This window comes from Myotis brandtii, unplaced genomic scaffold (assembly GCF_000412655.1).
Source record: "Myotis brandtii unplaced genomic scaffold, ASM41265v1 scaffold619, whole genome shotgun sequence".
In the NCBI taxonomy this organism is placed as follows: Eukaryota; Metazoa; Chordata; class Mammalia; order Chiroptera; family Vespertilionidae; genus Myotis; species Myotis brandtii.
Genome location: NW_005370361.1, coordinates 116,175 through 135,520, shown reverse-complemented (window position 1 = coordinate 135,520; position 19,346 = coordinate 116,175). Strand labels below are relative to the sequence as shown.

Here is a 19,346-nt window from a genome sequence, read left to right as displayed (position 1 = left end):
GAGTCCGCCGGAACCATCCCATGGGAAGTACCATTTTCCCTCAGTCATTATTAGTAATTTTTATATTTTCTTCATGGCTCCCGCTCCGAAGGGCTTTACTTCCTTCAATTTGCTATTTTTTTCCCGTTCCCCTGAGACTCGAAGCTCCGTGAGCAGAGGAGCTGTGCATTCCCGGCTCCGTCACCGTGAGGAGCAATTCCTGGCGCCCGCTGCGGGAGGGCGGCCGTCCCGAGGCAGCCGGAGCCGCTGGCTTCGGGGTGACGTTGTTCTGAGGAAAGAACGACTTCATTGTTCACCGAATCCACGGAGAAGCTTCTGGAAGAAGCTGTGAGCCCCCCGAGAGGGAGCCGGCTGAGGTCCAGAGAGGGCGGCGGTAACGCCTCCAGCATTACACCGACTCGGAGGCCAGCAGGCGGGACTTAGGGCACCACCAGGGGGCGGAAGAGGGTCCCCACTTCCGGAGTCGTCGGTGCCCCGAGTCCCTGTCAGGCCGAGATCTCCGGACCCCGGTTTATTAAAGCCGCTCTGGCCCCGCCTCTCGTCTCCACAGCGGGGCCGCCCGCCAACGCCTCTTCTGATTGGCGCAGGCGGGCGTCGTGCGCGATGACGTCACACGACGGCGGCGTTGCTATAAAAGCGCGGCCGGGGCGCGTGCGCTCCTCTTTCTCAGCCGGGTCCGCGCTTGAGTTAGGTGGGTTACCGTGCTTCCTGGTTCTGGTGTGGGTTGTAAGGCCGCGTGGGCCTCTTTAACTCGGATAAAAACAGTGAAGAGGTTGGGGCGGGCGGTGAGATGAGGATGGCTGGACAGGACGGCTACACGTTTGTGGAGTGGAGGCGGTTCTGGAAGTTTTGGGGACGTTCTCGCGAGATCTCTGGCCGCCACGGGATTCTAGCGTAGTAATGGGACCGCGCAGGCGCCAACCGCGTTCCTCACCACCGCGTTTCTCTCCTGCGCAGGCGGAGCAGCGCCGCCAACATGCCCGTTGCCCGGAGTTGGGTTTGTCGCAAGACCTATGTGACCCCGCGGAGACCCTTCGAGAAATCCCGCCTCGACCAAGAGCTGAAACTGATCGGTTTAATACAATCATGGGCCACTAGAATCCTTAAAACCCAGTGTTTGGCCCAAAGCCTAGCACATTTAAAGAACTCCATAAACATAAATCTAACAACGACAAGCAAAGCCCTGGGGTGTGAATGGGATTATTCCAGGGAGAAAAGGACCAGAGGAAATAACCCAGAGGGTAAGGGTGAGGTCGGCCACGTGCTCGGTCTGTTCTAGTTCTCCGCGGTGTGTCCTCTTCCCTCTCCCCCAAGTTCAGAACTTTCAGTGGTTGGGGAAGTTTTTTGTGCACCCCGGAGCCACCAATCCAGCTTTGGCACTAGTCCGTGGGGACAGCCTGTTCGCTCATTAACTCCCTCCTCCACCGCCCCCCCCCTTTTTTTTTTTGCAGAGGGTAAGATGTGGGCAAAGGAGATAAAAAACTGCCAATTCCTCCAGGTGACAAATGGTGTCACAGTGGAGCAGACTCTGCAGGGAGAGGTTTCCAACAGTCACCCAATCCTGGGAACCAACCTCAGAATAGAAACTGCTGCCCTAGCCTGTTTGGCTCAGTGGATAGAGCGTTGGCCTGTGGACCAAGGCGTCCTGGGTTCGATTCCAGTCAAGGCCTGTACCTTGGTTGCAGGCTCCTCCCTGGTGGCGACCACGGACCCTAGTCGGGGTGCGTGTATGGAAAAATATTCTCGGGTGAGGATTAAAATAATTAAAAATAAAAAAGAAATTGCTATCTTGGGGAAAGAGGCACCAGCCGCCTTGGCCGGGGTGGTTCAGTTGCTTAGAGCATCGTCCTGAAGCGCCAGGGCTGCCGGTTCCATCCCCGCCCCGGGCACAGGCGGAATCAACCAGTGAGAGCACGCAAGTCGATATCTGTCTTCTTTCATTTCTAAAAATCCACAGAAAATTAGAAGGAAAAAAAAATAGGCACGAAGCTTTTTTATCCTTGGGTCTTACGTTTAGAAAAACAAACAAACGCCCCCTCCTCAGAGTCCGCCGGAACCATCCCATGGGAAGTACCATTTTCCCTCAGTCATTATTAGTAATTTTTATATTTTCTTCATGGCTCCCGCTCCGAAGGGCTTTACTTCCTTCAATTTGCTATTTTTTTCCCGTTCCCCTGAGACTCGAAGCTCCGTGAGCAGAGGGGCTGTGCATTCCCGGTTGTCACCGTGAGGAGCAAATCCTGGCGCCCGCTGCGGGAGGGCGGCCGTCCCGAGGCAGCCGGAGCCGCTGGCTTCGGAGTGACGTTGTTCTGAGGAAAGAACGACTTCATTGTTCACCGAATCCACGGAGAATCTTCTGGAAGAAGCTGTGAGCCCCGTGAGAGGGAGCCGGCTGAGGTCTAGAGAGGGTGGCGGCAACGCCTCCAGCATTGCACCGACTCGGAGGCCAGCAGGCGGGACTTAGGGCACCACCAGGGGGCGGAAGAGGGTCCCCACTTCCGGAGTCGTCGGTGCCCCGAGTCCCTGTCAGGCCGAGATCTCCGGACCCCGGTTTATTAAAGCCGCTCTGGCCCCGCCTCTCGTCTCCACAGCGGGGCCGCCCGCCAACGCCTCTTCTGATTGGTGCAGGCGGGCGTCGTGCGCGATGACGTCACGCGACGGCGGCGTTGCTATAAAAGCGCGGCCGGGGCGCGTGCGCTCCTCTTTCTCAGCCGGGTCCGCGCTTGAGTTAGGTGGGTTACCGTGCTTCCTGGTTCTGGTGTGGGTTGTAAGGCCGCGTGGGCCTCTTTAACTCGGATAAAAACAGTGAAGAGGTTGGGGCGGGCGGTGAGATGAGGATGGCTGGACAGGACGGCTACACGTTTGTGGAGTGGAGGCGGTTCTGGAAGTTTTGGGGACGTTCTCGCGAGATCTCTGGCCGCCACGGGATTCTAGCGTAGTAATGGGACCGCGCAGGCGCCAACCGCGTTCCTCACCACCGCGTTTCTCTCCTGCGCAGGCGGAGCAGCGCCGCCAACATGCCCGTTGCCCGGAGTTGGGTTTGTCGCAAGACCTATGTGACCCCGCGGAGACCCTTCGAGAAATCCCGCCTCGACCAAGAGCTGAAACTGATCGGTGAGGGGCCACGGCAGGGGTTCGGATTCCGGGGTCGGGGTGAGGTCGGCCACGTGCTCGGTCTGTTCTAGTTCTCCGCAGTGTGTCCCCTTCCCTCCCCCAAGTTCACAACTTTTAGTGGTTGGGGAAGGTTTTTGTGCACCCCGGAGCCACCAATCCAGCTTTGGCACTAGTCCGTGGGGACAGCCTGTTCGCTCATTAACTCCCTCCTCCACCGCCCCCCCCCTTTTTTTTTTTGCAGGAGAGTATGGGCTCCGAAACAAACGTGAGGTCTGGAGGGTCAAATTCACTCTGGCCAAGATCCGCAAGGCTGCCCGGGAGCTGCTGACGCTGGACGAGAAAGACCAGCGGCGTTTGTTTGAAGGTGTGTGTGGGAGCCCACAGGACAGCCATGAGGTGCGGGGCCACTGCGGTTCTTATAGGCGTGCCTGCCCAGTGGATCCTTGGCGTTTAATGGGGATGTGGGGGGTGGAGAAGTGCCTCTGGATACAAATCCCTACACTGTCGCTTATGAGTGACTTTGTTTTACTTAGTGGGGCTTAATTTACTGTTGACCAAAATCAATAATGCCCGCCAAGCTGGGGCACCTGGCCATAGCTGTATATGTATAATGTGACAATGGTTCTGGTGGGGATAGACAGTGAAATTTCTGATGGTGACTGCAGGGAGAGGGACTTGGCTGTTACATTTGCCTGCTTAAATAAGGCGGTCAGGGACATTCAGGTGACATTTAGCAAAGGCCTGAATAGGAGAGGACTTGTGGATGTCACAGGGAAGACATTTAGACTCTTGCTTAAGGTCTTAATTTTCTACTTTGAGATGGGAAGTTAGTGGAAGATGGACACGATCACACTCAAATTTTAATAGTACCTCTTAGATTGTAAGGTGGCAATAATAACAAAATAGCTGATGTTTTATAAGGATTGGCTAAGTACTTTTTTCTAAGATCTTGGTATGTGTTATTTAATCTGCACAGCACCTCATAGGGGTGGCTGCTGATATCTGTAAGAACAAATGGTGAGAGAGGCCTCCCTTTGACAATCTCATGAACGTTCAGAGTCCCCTTTCCCAATGACACTGGTATTGGGTGAGACTTAATCCCAGAGGTTGTAGGGAGCTGGCCACTGCTGGTTCTGGTCTCAGGACTCAGAGCTAGTCACAGTGAAACTTACTCAAGGCTGTAGTTAGATGACAGTCATGCGGCAGAGATGACAGGTGATCTGTAGGTGTCCAGGATTGTGGTTTTCCAGGGTAGAAATGGAAATTGCAAGGGGAAGTCAGCACCTTCACTTTCTAGTAAATGAAGCCATTTAGCCACAGGAAAGGGAGGGGGAGAAGTGAAGCTCAACCTTTCCAAGGACGAAAGTTTTGGGCTTTTATCTCCGTGTTAAGGTGCTAATTAGCTATAAGCCTGTGCTGTGAAGCTGGTAGGGCTTTCTTAACTCCAGGATATTAGCTTACGCCCGTGCTTTGTCCTGGGAGTCATAGTTTGATAACAGCAGCCCTTAGTCTTGCATGTGAATGCTGAGCCCTTTCAGTGGGTTGTCATTTTCCTTCCTGACAACTTTGAGGAAGGCTCTCCTTTTCCAGGTGAGGACATAGCTGTATGTGGTCACATGCCCTCGCTGGTGAGATGGATGTAGCCATAGGAGATGGACACGATCACACTCAAATTTTAATAGTACCTCTCAGATTGTAAGGTGGCAATAATATTAAAATAGCTGATGTTTTATAAGGATTGGCTAAGTGCTTTTTTCCTAAGATCTTCATATGTGTTATTTAACCTGCACAGCACCTCATAAGGGTGGCTACTGATATTTGTAAGAACAAATGGTAAGAGAGGCCTCCCTTTGACAGTCTCATGAAAGTTCAGAATCCCTTTTCCCGGTGACACGTATTGGGTGAGACTTAATCCCAGAGGTTGTAGGGAGCAGGCCACTGCTGGTTCTGGTCTGACTCAGAGAGAGAGGCCTCCCTTTGACAATCTCATGAACGTTCAGAGTCCCCTTTCCCAATGACACTGGTATTGGGTGAGACTTAATCCCAGAGGTTGTAGGGAGCAGGCCACTGCTGGTTCTGGTCTCAGGACTCAGAGACTCGGAGTTACTCACAGTGAAACTTACTCAAAGCTGTAGTTAGATGGCAGTCATGTGGCAAAGAGATGACAGGTGATCTGTAGGTGTCCAAGGATTGTGGTTTTCCAGGGTAGAAATGGAAATTGCAAGGGGAAGTCAGCACCTTCACTTTCTAGTAAATGAAGCCATTTAGCCACAGGAAAGGGAGGGGGAGAAGTGAAGCTCAACCTTTCCAAGGACGAAAGTTTTGGGCTTTTATCTCCGTGTTAAGGTGCTAATTAGCTATAAGCCTGTGCTGTGAAGCTGGTAGGGCTTTCTTAACTCCAGGATATTAGCTTACGCCCGTGCTTTGTCCTGGGAGTCATAGTTTGATAACAGCAGCCCTTAGTCTTGCATGTGAATGCTGAGCCCTTTCAGTGGGTTGTCATTTTCCTTCCTGACAACTTTGAGGAAGGCTCTCCTTTTCCAGGTGAGGACATAGCTGTATGTGGTCACATGCCCTCGCTGGTGAGATGGATGTAGCCATAGGAACCTGCCTTAGGGTTGTGTGAGGGTCACACCAGTCACATGGTGGTTGGCATGTTGACTCCTATGTCAGAATTAGCTCATACTTGCACCAATGTCCCACCAGCATGGTCAGCATTGGGTGGAGGACTTGCACCCATCAAATGTGAGCTCAGCCAGAACCGTGGCTCATGCTTCCTCCCCCTTACCAGGCAATGCCCTGCAACGTTCAGAGTCCCCTTTCCCAATGACACTGGTATTGGGTGAGACTTAATCCCAGAGGTTGTAGGGAGCAGGCCACTGCTGGTTCTGGTCTCAGGACTCAGAGACTCGGAGTTACTCACAGTGAAACTTACTCAAAGCTGTAGTTAGATGGCAGTCATGTGGCAAAGAGATGACAGGTGATCTGTAGGTGTCCAAGGATTGTGGTTTTCCAGGGTAGAAATGGAAATTGCAAGGGGAAGTCAGCGCCTTCACTTTCTAGTAAATGAAGCCATTTAGCCACAGGAAAGGGAGGGGGAGAAGTGAAGCTAAACCTAGTGAAGCTCAACCTTTCCAAGGACGAAAGTTTTGGGCTTTTATCTCCGTGTTAAGGTGCTAATTAGCTATAAGCCTGTGCTGTGAAGCTGGTAGGGCTTTCTTAACTCCAGGATATTAGCTTACGCCCGTGCTTTGTCCTGGGAGTCATAGTTTGATAACAGCAGCCCTTAGTCTTGCATGTGAATGCTGAGCCCTTTCAGTGGGTTGTCATTTTCCTTCCTGACAACTCTGAGGAAGGCTCTCCTTTTCCAGATGAGGACATAGCTGTATGTGGTCACGTGCCCTCCCTGGTGAGATGGATGCAGCCATAGGGACCTGCCTTAGGGTTGTGTGAGGGTCACACCAGTCACATGGAGGCTGGCATGTTGACTCCTATGTCAGAATTAGCTCGTACGTGCACTGATGTCCCACCAGCATGGTCAGCATAGGGTGGAGGACTTGCACCCATCAAGTGTGAGCTCAGCCAGAACCGTGGCTCATACTTCCTCCCCTTCACCAGGCAATGCCCTGTTGCGGCGTCTGGTCCGCATTGGGGTGCTGGACGAGGGCAAGATGAAGCTGGATTACATCCTGGGCCTGAAGATCGAGGATTTCTTGGAGAGGCGCCTGCAGACCCAGGTCTTCAAGCTGGGCTTGGCCAAGTCCATCCACCATGCCCGTGTGCTGATCCGCCAGCGTCACATCAGGTACCACCTATGCCAGGCTCCCTGAATCCCTCAGCCCCCGCCACCCCCACCCCTTCTGAAGGTTGCTCTCACTAAGCCTGCTGTCCCTGTCTCCTGTGCAGCCCTAGGAGGTGACAAAGGTGTGAGCTCACCTTGAGGGTACAGAGTGACCCCTACAAACAGCTTGTGGGGAGCTGGGGGCCGCCTCACCCCCCCATAGCCCAGCGCAAGGGTCACTGCGGCTTGAGCCGTACACCTTGCGAAGGCCTCTGCCAGGCATGCAGGCAGCTGGACAGGTAACAGCTCTGGTGCCCCTAGTTGAGAGAGAAGTCATTGGGCTTCAGTTTGCGTAGGTGGGCTCAGCTGGATCCTGGACCCACTCGTGAAGTTGTTCCAGACCCTGATCCTCTTGGATTCTTGCACAGGGGGTGTTAACTTGGCTAATGGACCACAGTCCAGGGTCTGGTGCGGCGCAGATGCTGACTCAGGGTGGTGGCTGGTGCAGTGAAGACAGCAGTCAGGGCAGCGGGTCTTGCCCTTTCTGTAAATTGGCACCACTCGGGGGGAGCTATGCAGTAAGTGGCCAGGATGCTGCTTTATGGAATTGCTGCCTAAGCCCTTCCCTAGCCCTTTGGGCCTGCGACGACCCACGGGCAAGAGCCTCAGTCACATTTCTTGTTGGAAATGACTTCATAGAGCCCAGCCTCGGGCTGCTGCTTCCAGGGCAGTGAAACTGCAGGAAAACGAAGCTCCGTGTCTGGCACAATTCAGAATATTGGAAGGTCAGATCTCGGGATTTATACACTGCCACCTCACCTCATTGGCTTTGTGGCCTTGTGTGGTTACTTCTGAATCTCCCTGTTGTGTGAAATGAGAGAAGCTCATCTCACAAAGTATCTGTACGGGTTAGATTAGATGGACCCGGAGGCCATAGGGTCAGGAGGCCCGGCCAGCTTAGCTGTGTGAGCGCAGCTGTAAATGCCAAACCTGTCAGCTTGAGGCACAAGGGAGGAAACTGGTGTCTTGTCCAGTGTGGGGTCCTACTCCCCCTTAACCTGCCATCCCCCCTCCAGGGTCCGCAAGCAGGTGGTGAACATCCCGTCCTTCATTGTCCGCCTGGACTCTCAGAAGCACATCGACTTCTCCCTCCGGTCTCCATACGGGGGTGGCCGCCCAGGCCGCGTGAAGAGGAAGAACGCCAAGAAGGGCCAGGGCGGGGCTGGAGCCGGTGATGACGAGGAGGAGGATTAGGTCCCCTCATCCCCCCTGGACTGGCGGGGTGTCTAGTTTTCCATTCAGATAATAAAACACTTTGAAACTGGTCTCTCTGGTGATCTCTTTCCCCTCCCTGCTCTGAACATAGTCTGTAGCTGGGAAAAGCGTGGCCTGGATTCTTCACCAGGTTACTTAGAGCTAGTTCACACCTGTCAAAAGTTGCTTTCTGCACAGGGGACCTGGCTAACCTGGTTTGGTCACATCCTTGTGGGCTTTTATTTTTGGTGTAAAAGAATTCAGCATCCATATGCACTACAAGGTCATCACCCTCTAAAGTCTAGTTGCTATTCATCAAAAAATTGGGGATGCTTCATGAATCTGCACGTCATCCTCGCCAGGAGCCATGCTGATCTGTCTGTCCACTGTTAGTATGTGACCTGGTTTGGTCACATCCTTGTGGGCTTTTATTTTTGGTGTAAAAGAATTCAGCATCCATATGCACTACAAGGTCATCACCCTCTAAAGTCTAGTTGCTATTCATCAAAAAATTGGGGATGCTTCATGAATCTGCACGTCATCCTCGCCAGGAGCCATGCTGAGCTGTCTGTCCACTGTTAGTATGTGCTGCTGCTGAAGCCACCACTGTAGGTACTTGTGACAGCCTGTAGGTGCCAGTCCTTGTTCTAAGGTGGGGCCTGTACTACTGGACAAAACATTCACACCACAGCAGGGAGACCAAGGCTATAATGGGAAGGTTCTTTGAATCAAAACTTGATAACTATTTTCAAGCAAATTTTTAGTTAATCCTTGCCTGAGGGTATTTTTCAATTTGATTTTTAGGGAGAGAGGGAAGGACGAACATTGGTTGCCTGCACAAAGCCAGGTATATGCCCTTGACTGGAATCAAGCCTGGGACCCTTTGGTCTGAATCAAAACTTGATAACTATTTTCAAGCAAATTTTTAGTTAATCCTTGCCTGAGGGTATTTTTCAATTTGATTTTTAGGGAGAGAGGGAAGGACAAACATTGATTGGTTGCCTCCTGCACAAGCCCCAGCTAGGTATATGCCCTTGACTGGAATCAAACCTGGGACCCTTTGGTCTGTAGGCCAGTGATGGTGAACCTTTTGAGCTTGGCGTGTCAGCATTTTGAAAAACCCTAACTTAACTCTGGTGCCGTGTCACATGTAGAAATTTTTTGATATTTGCAACCGTAGTAAAACAGACATTTTTTATATTTTATACTAGTGACCCTGGTGCACAGGTTGGTGCACATTGAACAGGAATTAATTAGAAGGTGGCTGGTGGGGCGGGACTGGGTGAGACAGGTGGGACATTCCCTGAAACCAACCTCCTAAGTTCCCTCCCGGGCATCTGTGGAGTGAGCGGGGTCCCTTAAATGTTTTGATATTTGCAACCGTAGTAAAACAAAGACATTTTTGATACTTTATACTAGTGACCCTGGTGCACAGGTTTGTGCACATTGAACAGGAATTTAGAAGGTGGCCCGCGGGTTGGGACTGGGTGAGACAGGTGGGACTTGCCCTGAAACCAACCTCCCAAGTTCCCTCCCGGACATCTGTGGAGTGAACATCTGTGGAGTGAGCGGGGTCCCTTAGGCAGGTGGGGTCCCTTGGGCTGGCCTGCAGAGATCAGGCCAAAACCAGCTCTTCAGCATCCCCCGAGGGGTCCCAGGGTAAGAGAGGGCACTCTGCAAAGTTGCTTTCCTACAGGGTGTGGAACACAAGTGTGCAGTAAACCAGATTCTGGGCTGATAGTGCCCCAGCAACAACATAACCCATGGCCAAAGGTGGAATCGCGAGGAATTAGGCTCCCTCCTCTCTGGTTTTGGGGTGCGTCACCCGAGAACTGCAGCTGCCAAGTCACTGCAGCTCGGCAACTCCTGCAGTGAGTACCCCCTGGTGGTCAGTGTGCATCATAGCAACCAGTCAGTGGGAGGGACACAGCATATTAGTCTTTCATATATATAGATATTTAAATGCCATTCAACAGAAAAATCAACCAAAAAAATGAGTTCGTGTGTCACCTCTGACACGCGTGTCATAGGTTCGCCATCACTGCTGTAGGCTGATGCTCTAGCCACAGCCAAATTAGCTAGAGTGGAAATCATTTTAAGTTTAAAGATGAGCATTCTGAATAAAAACCAGAAAGTTCTGGAAGCTGGAGTCATTTGCATGTAGAGGAAGTAGCAAGTGGAGGTCAGGGGTCAGCTCCCACTTAACAGCTTTTGACCCTGGTCCCTGGCAAGAAGTCTGGGTGAGGAGGGGGTGGGAGCTGAGAGCTGATCCAGATCCATCCACCTTGGTTTGCTGATGAGTTTTAATTGACAAGATCTACAGGCTCATTTCACAGCTGGTTACAGGATGGTTGATGGGTGGATTCCCAGTTCTGTCTTGAGATTTAAGTGAAGTGGGGAATGGTTAGTGGCCTATGGAGAAGCGCCCCTCCCCCTGGGTCTGGGGGATGAAGAAGTGGTCAGGAGGGAGCAGGCTTCCCTTTTCCTGGCTGAGACGCTTTCTCAGGCAGGGGAGGAAGTGGCTGAGTCTTGGGAAATGAGGAACACGAAGTTGAGCAACCCCTCAGTGGTGCAGCCACCTTGCGTCCTGTGGTTGGTCCCCGTCTGGGAACTTTTGGGCTCAGTTAAATGCACAGTGACAGTGGCCGGGCAGTAGGCCCTCCCTCAGCCCAAGGTTGCCACTTGTATACTTACTGCCTCAATGGCAGTTCCCTGGGATCCTTGCCGTCAGCGGGGTCCCTGTGGTGGGGTCTGTAAGTCAGCTGAGTAACGATGCAGTTCCTGGAAGCAGTTAACTTCCAAAAGGTCCCAGGAGCTGCTGGGGGCACGTCAGGTCTCCAGGCTGGCAGGGGTCACTACCTGAGTGTCCATGGCGGCAGCTTTCACGCCTTTTAGGGTCCCTGCAGGGACCTCCCTGGAGTGTGGGGTCTGGGTCTTTGCTGGGCTAGTGCATGGCCAGAGAAGCATATAAGCTGGGCTCTTCTCGGGGCTCCTCTGATGGGGTGGAAGCGGGTGCACTTGACTCCTGGCTGAGGGTCAGGGGCTTGAGCTGGGCATAGGTCACATCCTGGGGGTCTTCAGGTGCCGCAGCCTGTGGTGGGGAGAATGAAGACCCATGGTTGGGGTGGGGGAGCCTGAGGCCAGGGAGGAAAGGACACAGTCCTGGGGCCTTAGTGGCCAGGGCTCTGCTGGACACAGTGAGGGGTGGTCTCCTTGGTTCTAGTCTTGCCCTGCACCAGTCATCGTGTCTTTGGGGGTCTAGGGGAGGAGGGATGGAAGGTTGGAAGGTTGGAGGTGTGAGTCTGGTGCTGGGGAGACAGGAATTGGGCGTGGAGCCGTCACCATGGGGGGACAGACCCCACTGCTGCCCTCAACGGAGTGCCATCCATTCCCTAGGCCAGTGATGGCGAACCTATGACGGGTGTCAAAGGTGACACGCGAACTCATTTTTTTGGTTGATTTTTCTTTGTTAAATGGCATTTAAATACATAAAATAAATATCAAAAATATGTCTTTGTTTTACTATGGTTGCAAATATCAAAAGATTTCTATATGTGACACGGCACCAGAGTTAAGTTAGGGTTTTTCAAAATGCTGGCACGCCGAGCTCAAAAGGTTCGCCATCACTGCCCTAGGGTGAGCTGAGGGAGCCTGCCATGTACAGAGCCTGTTGGCACCGGTGTGGCTCCTGGGCCGGGCAGGAGGATGGACCCAGCGCGGGCTGAGGGAGGCTTTAGGACCCTGTGTGTGGGTTTTAGTAGCGCCCTCTGCAGGCCCAGAGCTTGGGTTTCAGCCCCTTGTGTGGGGCTCAGACTGCCCCTGCCTTCACTGGATGTAGTGTGTGAACCCTACAAGTGTGCTCAGGGCCAGATGGAGCTCACCTGACGGTCCAGCTGTCTGTCCCGCTCAGGCTGTGTGTCTTTCGCGACAGCATCTGGTGGGGACAGAACAAGACCATCTCATCTCTTGCCAAGATTCCCTGAGATCTCACCCGGCAGAGGCTCAGTGACGTGGCCAAGGTCACACAGTAGGAGCTTCGAGCTGTCTCACCACCAAGCCCAGAAGCACTTCCAACCGATCCCCGGTCTCCACAGCCCATCCATGTTCCCTGGACCTGCCCCCCACAGCTGCTTTCTATTACACAAACGCTCTTCCTGGACCTCAGCAGCTGGGCGGGAGCTGGGGGAGGAGACAGAGCATTAGGGGGCGGAGGGGGCCTCGGACCGGACGGGTGGGGCTCGGGTTCTTAGGGAGAGGGCGCACCTCTTCTGCAGGCCTCTGTCTTCTTGCTCTGATGCAGCCGCTGCGGGAAGGTGGGGTCAGCCTCCAGCCCCCAAGAGCCCTCCCCTGGGGCTGCACTAAGATGAGCAGAGGACCTAACAACTGAGAAGGTCACAACCCATCACACCTCCTCACAATGAAGAGAAAGCCCCTGACTGGTTTGGCTCAGTGGATAGAGCGTCAGCCTGAGGACTGAAGGGTCCCAGGTTCGATTCCGGTCAAGGGCATGTACTTTGGTTGCAGGCACATCCCCAGTAGGGGGTGTGCAGGAGGCAGCTGATGGATGTTTCTCTCTCATCGATGTTTCTAACTCTCTATCCCTCTCCCTCTCTGTAAAGAATCAATAAAATATATTTAAAAAAAATGAAGAGAAAGCCATTCTAAGTGATAAAAAACAAAATTTGCACATGTTCCCACACACCTGATAAGGTTGAAAAAGCCAAAAGAATACTCGAGACTACTTACTTACACATCCACGTTTAATTTCCCTTGGGAAATGATGCAGGAGGTTTTACCATTGATCTTCTCCATCTATTTGGTTTCACGCTGGCTGGCACCCTAAGCACCCCCCCCTTATGTGACCCAGGTCACCCTACTCACTTGACGTCCTGCCTTTGCTCTGACGCCGCCGGTGTCGGAGGAGGAAGAGGAAGAGTGAGAGCAGCAGGACCAGGGCCACCAAGACCCCAATCAGGACAATCAGGTACCATTTGAGACCTTGAACATGAATGACATCATGAATGAGCCAGTGATGCAATTTAATGAGCACCTACTGTGTGCGAGGCACTTGCTGGGGTCTGTCACTAATTTTACCCTCACAACAGTCATCCACCAGGGATTGCTGACCTCACCCATTTCCCTGAGGCTCAGAGAGGTTAATCATGTGCCCCGGGTCACCCAGCCTGGATGGGGCTGGGCTGGGACTGGAACCCAGGACTGTGAGTTCCCTTATGTGTTGTTGTTATTATTACTTACGCTGTCTCTGTCCTTCCCAGTAGAACACCAGTGCAGAGACCTGTTACCAAACCCAATCACCACCCCTCTCTACCCCAGATCCCTGTCCCACTCTGCAGCCTGAACCGAACCTATAGTGGAGCCTGTGCATGTGGGGCGCCTCTGGGAAGGGCAGGAGGGAGGGCTGGGGTCCTTCCTGAGCTCTAACTGGGCCGGGCTGTGTGTTGAGGGCCTTCCCTGTGAGGGAGGTGGGGGCCTGACCCACAGCCCATGGACCAGGACTAGGAGGAACAGATGTGTCCGCGGTCCCACAGGCGGGAAGGAGCAGAGCTGGGATTTGAACCAGGGCTCAGGCTTCTCCTCCTGACTCCACGGCTGCTCCTTGGAAGGCTGTGGAGGAGACTCAGACAGCACCTGAGTCCCCAACACACACACACACACACACACACACACACACACACGCACGCACGCACGCGCGGGCACACTAAATATTCAGCCTTTGGAGAACTTGGTCCCAGTGAAAAGGAGGAACGTTCCTCAGGCCATTACCCAGGAAGTGGCTGAACCAAGACCAACACTGAGCTCCTCCCACCCACCACCTCCCCCCAGACCCTCACTGAGTCCTCTGCGGGCCTGACTTCCCGTTGGGGGACCAATCCTCAGAGGCTCCTCAATTAGGATGGGAGGTGGGGGGTGGGGGCTGCTCCTCCCCTGGTGGTCCCCCAGCATCTCCCTGTGCATGACCACCCACCTGTCACCTGTCAGCCTCAGAGCCCTGGTGCTCTGAGCGTCTCTGCCCCCCAACCCCTCTGGGAGACAGGCCAAGCCCCAGCAGGGGTCCTGCTCTCTCTGGGGATCTGGCCTCTGCTGGTCACACTCCTGTCTTGGTCTCTCTGGCTGAGGCCACAGGACTAGGGACAAGGGTCAGGATAGGTGCCTCTGGCCTTTCTCCTTCTGGTCAGCCCCATCTTCACCAGCCTTCCGCTGCCCACGGGAGCATGTCTGGGCCTCAGGGAGGATGAGGATGAGGATGAGGAGGGATGGGAGCAGTCTGGCTTTTTCCATCCCTCTGGGAGGTGAGAGTCCCCTCTGGGTGGCCCTCCACCGGGTACTCCCTCAGCCCATTGCAGCCAAGGTTCCCTGGAGACAGGGCCCTAAACTGACCTGGGGACATGGGGGCGGGGCTGGGGCTACTCACCTGAGACCACCAGCTCCAGGGGGTCGCTGGGCAGTGACCACACGTTGCGGTAGGAGCTGGAAGAATAGTAGCATCTGTAGGTCCCCCCATGGGAGGTGCTCACAGGGCCCAGAGGAAAGATGGCCTGCCACTTCCCAGCATAGATCCTGGGTTCTGCTTCCATGTGTCGGGGCGGGTCAGCCCCTCCCTCCTTCCGCAGATGGAAAGGGCCAGATGTGAAGTTAGAGCTACAGGAGAGGGACACGTTCTCTCCTGAGGCCACCACAGGGCTTGGATGGGCTGAGAGGGAGGGTGCACTGCCCACTCCTGAGGGAGGAGAAAAGGGACTGTCACCCTCATGCCCCAGGTGTGTTCTGTGAGGGGTGGGGTCCCCTGAGGCCACACTGTACTCTCTCTGCCTGTGACCTGGAGCTCACAGTGGGGGGCCCCGGTGGTGTTTCTCTTACCTGTCACCACCAGGAGCAGGGGGTCACTCCGCTCTGAGAGTATGTCCCCAGTGGTGTGATATGCACACTGGTACAGCCCTGCGTGGGATGGCGTCGTGGCTTCAATGAGGAAACCGGCCTTGTTGCTGGAGTCCTGTGGGATCCCCGTTTCCAAGGGCTCAGAACCATTCTCTTTATACAGACTGTAGGCACTAGCCGGCAGAGACCCCTGACACCAGATGGTCACAGAGCCCCCGTTGGTGACGATGGGGCCTGGGTCAGCCCAGATGGAGGGTTTGGGGACGACTCCTGGAAAGGAATCAGACCTGAAATGCCAGGGGCGTCCTTCTCCCCACCTTCCCCAGCTGTCACTCCCAGGCTCCTCCCAGATTGGTCACCATTATTCCAAACCCTGTGTCTCCCCAGCTGCCTAGGGGGGACTGTGCTGAAGCAGGAGGTCAGGGGGATCAGTGGGGTGGGGGGGGACTCACCTGCCTGGACCTGGTCCCACGGGCCCTGACACAGCCCTGGAAGAGAGTCCCTGTGAGAACCGTCCCCAACCGACACAGAAGCTCCAGGCCTGGTCTGGGCCCCTGAGCACTGGGGGCAGACCTGGGGCTGAGCATGTCTCCTCCCCCAAAGTCCTGCCCCCACTGAGCCTCCCGAGTCCTGGATTCTCAAAGGCCAGGACCTGGGAGAGGAGGGGACCCCATCCCGCCTCCTTTCCCCGGAGCTCACTGAGGCAGAGAAGGGCAGTAAGGGTAGAAGTCATGGAGCGTCCTCCCATGGTCCTCAGTGTGCAGACGATGTGTAATCTCCGTAGAGCCTCCCAGGATAGGTGAATGGGGTGTGACGGGGTCCAGGCTTCATGTGACATGTCACTGGTTCCTCATCAGTGAACTCACAGGAAGGGAAGTAGCCCCTCCCTGAAGGGTGGGCCCTAGGGGACAGCAAGCTGTGGGACCTCTGAGGCTGACCTGAGTCTCACCAGACCCCACACGCTCTGCCTCCACCTCATGCCAAACCCAAATCCAGAGGGTGACAGCCGTCCCAGGTGAAGAGGGTGGAGGAACAGGGCAGGACTTCACCCAATTTCTGGCCCAGTTCTGACTCTGCCTTTTCTAGAACCTCTGTGAGCTTGTGTAAGACACTTCCCTTTCCTGAGCCGCTGTAAATGCAATTGCTCTTCCCTTCCCTCACTGGCCAGGCAATCAGGCAGTACTTACTGAGCAGTGACCCTGGGCCGTCACTGGCCAGGGTCTAGAGCAGTGGTTCTCAACTTTCTGGTCCTTTAAATACAGTTTCTCATGTTGTGACCCAACCATAAAATTATTTTCATTGCTACTTCATAACTGTAATGTTGCTACTATTATGAATCATCATGTAAATATCTGATATGCAGGATGGTCTTAGGCGACTCCTGTGAAAGGGTTGTTCGACTGCCAAAAGGGTCGCGACCCACAGGTTGAGAACCGCTGCTCTAGAGTCGTAGCTGAAGCTCAGGGATCCCTTCCCTGGACTCATGGGGCTGAGATGAATGAAGCAGATGTTACAGATATTTAGACGGCAGACAGTTCAGTTACAGTCTCGTGTACACGTTGGGAGAATAAAGGAAATGAGACAATGAGGCTCAATAACTGGTAGAGGCCATGCAACCTGGGTCCTGGCTGAAGGGGTCCTTCTTGGGGATGGACCGACCCAAGGCATGCGCAGGGAGAAGCCCAGAGGATCGGACCAGAAAGATCTGGAGCTGTCCTCAGAAATGAGAGCAGTCAGGCGAAGGCGCAGGCTGGTCACACAAGGGCTAGCGCACCACGCAAATATTTGAATATATTCTTGAAGTCAATGGGAAAAATTTTTAGCAACAGGTTGAACGAAGATATTTGGGTATTTAAAGGCTACCACTATGTGAAGATGTTATGCAGGCCGGCTCTGTTGAAAATTCACTCCATCAGTAATAAAACTCCAACGTTCACCTGGCTCGTGGAGGACGTGCTGATCAGTACTTTAAGTCATTCATGTGGTTTCTGCGTATAACTCTTACACAAACCTGTAACACAAAGTACATTTTCAGTTGAGTGGGATGAGGCAGGAAGGGTTTGGTCCAGCAGGTTGGAGAGGAGGTGGCTAGGTTCCCATTGGCTGAGGGAGCAGCTGAGGAAGGCACAGAATTTCTAAACAGCTCAGTTTCTGAGTGTGGTTTGGTGTGGAAGGGTGTGGGTAACTGGGTGAGTTGGGTTGTGGAGGGAGAGTCCTGCTTGCTGGGGCTGTTGTGTTTAGGTCAACCTGACCATTCACAGCCTTGAATATCAGATGTGCACCTTGGATCTCTTTTGAAGGTGGAAACTGGTGGAGGGGGTGCAGCAGGCTGGCTCAGACCAGATAGGCCTATAGGATGGGCAGAGGAGAGAACTGGGGAAAGAGTGTGGCCTGGGTTGGAAGATCAGGAAGGAGGCTGAATGGATGACACAGATGAGACATCTTGAGTCTGTGGTGGGTGGGGGCACTGCTCAGAAGGGCTCAATGGGGCACATGGAGAGAGTTGATGGTCTATGTGAAGTGCTCCAATGAGGAAGTGAAGGCTGTCCACTCTCCTTGGTGCCTGGAGGAGCCAGTGGGGCCATCCTAGGGAGGACACCCCAGGGGAGAGGGAGGCCTGGGAGATGCTGAGAAGACTGTTCTCCATTTTTTAGAGGAAAGCAGGGCCCCACTGGGACTGTGGACTTTCTTTCCCCACACACTTCCCTTCACTGGCTTCCTGTTTCTGTGGGTCAGCACCATCTGTTTCTTCATGGCTCTCCTTCGAAACCTCTGAGTCATTGCTGCCTTTTCTGGGCCCCTCCACCCCTGAGTAGAGCTCCTCCCTCACACTGGGAATTTGGTCTCGAGCACTGGGCAAGCACCTGCATGGGAGACAATCCAGATTTCAACATGGACACAGACAGACTTGGGGACCTGTATGACAATTTATGTTATTCATCTCCCATCAAAAGAGAATGATGTCAATGAAGAAAAAACAGATTTGAACAATTAGATAGCTGACCATTTCACAAATTTGCTGAAAGTCACACATTTACACATCCAAGGTACTCAGCTATAAATATTTAAAGCCTAGCCGGTGTTGCTCAGTAGTTGAGTTGACCTATGAACATGAGGTCATGGTTTGATTCCTGGTGAGGGCACACGCCTGGTTGTGGGCTTGATCCCCAGTGTGGGGCATACAGGAGGCAGCTGATCAATGATTCTCTCAACATTGGTGTTTTTCTCTCTCTCCCTCTTTCTTCCGTTCTGAAATCAATAAAAAAATACTTTTAAAAGTTTCTCTTTTTGTCTTTAACCTTTGCCTTTTTAATTATAATGTAGCTTGGTGTGGGCCTCTTTGGATTTTTCTTGTTTGGGACTTGTGTGTCTTTTTTCTTCTCTAGTTTAGGGAAGTTTTTGGTCATTATTTCTTCAAATAAATTCTCAATCCCTTGCTCTCTCTCTTCTCCTTCTGGTACCCCTATGATGCTGATGTTGTTCTACTTCATGTTGTCCCAAAGGTCCCTTAAACTATCCTCATTCTTTTAACTTTTTTTCTTTTTGCTACTCTGATTTTTTATTCTTCCTTGTCTTCCAAATCACTCATTTGATCTTCTGCTTTATTTAACCTGTTGTTTATTCCTTCCAGTGTATTCTTTTTCAAAATCCTCACCTGAGGATATTTTTTAAAAATTATTTTATTTTATTTTTGTTAATCCTCACCAGAGGATAATTTTTCCATTGCTTTTCAGAGAGTGGAAGAGAGGTGGGGGGCTTGGGGAGAGAGAAACATCAGTTTGAGAGAGACACATCAACTGGTTGCCTCCCTCCTGTGGAGACCCGCTCCCAAAAGGTCCCGTAGGGTAATGACGGCGTGGGATGAAAGCACCAGAGACCGGGGTTTAGGAGGACTGGCACAAGGCACCAGCAACTTTATTTTTTACACACACTGTTTTATAGCTAAGCTGTGGCTGGTCATGCTTCATAGATCACTGCTAGGGCTTGGCCTATCATGGGGAAGTAGCAGATCATTACAGACTGGGCAAGACTGCGCAAGCTTTGTCTAGTTCCATCTATGTTTGACAGTTGCTATGACAAACAGTTGCTATGACAAAATGTCTGCTTGCCTAAATCACAAGAACTGGGGTGCAAGCCAAGTTCATGTCCTTTACATGACTTGGAGTGGGGTCAGGCCTTTCCTGGAGCCCCACGGCCTCTTACACCCTCCCATGCCCCAACTGGGGCTGGGGATCAAACCTAAAACCTATGTATGTGCCCTTGACCTGGAATTGAACCTGAGCCTCTGTGGTGCAGGGGC

General features: G+C 53.1%; 1 protein-coding gene across 2 annotated transcripts; it reads left to right on the top strand.

Moving 5' to 3' along the window:
- The first annotated feature begins 619 nt into the window (after positions 1-619).
- RPS9 (ribosomal protein S9) lies at positions 620-8,221 on the top strand. Of its 2 annotated transcripts, none has more exons than XM_005879960.2 (5): positions 620-691; positions 958-1,073; positions 3,356-3,478; positions 6,733-6,919; positions 7,972-8,221. In XM_005879960.2, the coding sequence occupies exons 2-5, from the start codon at positions 977-979 to the stop codon at positions 8,147-8,149; spliced, it is 585 nt and encodes a 194-aa protein (XP_005880022.1). In that variant the 5' UTR covers positions 620-691; positions 958-976; the 3' UTR covers positions 8,150-8,221. The 2 variants fall into 2 exon arrangements, with proteins under 2 accessions (XP_005880022.1, XP_005880023.1); XM_005879961.2 differs by lacking the exons at positions 620-691; positions 958-1,073 and adding exons at positions 2,643-2,732; positions 2,999-3,114.
- The last annotated feature ends 11,125 nt before the right edge of the window (positions 8,222-19,346 follow it).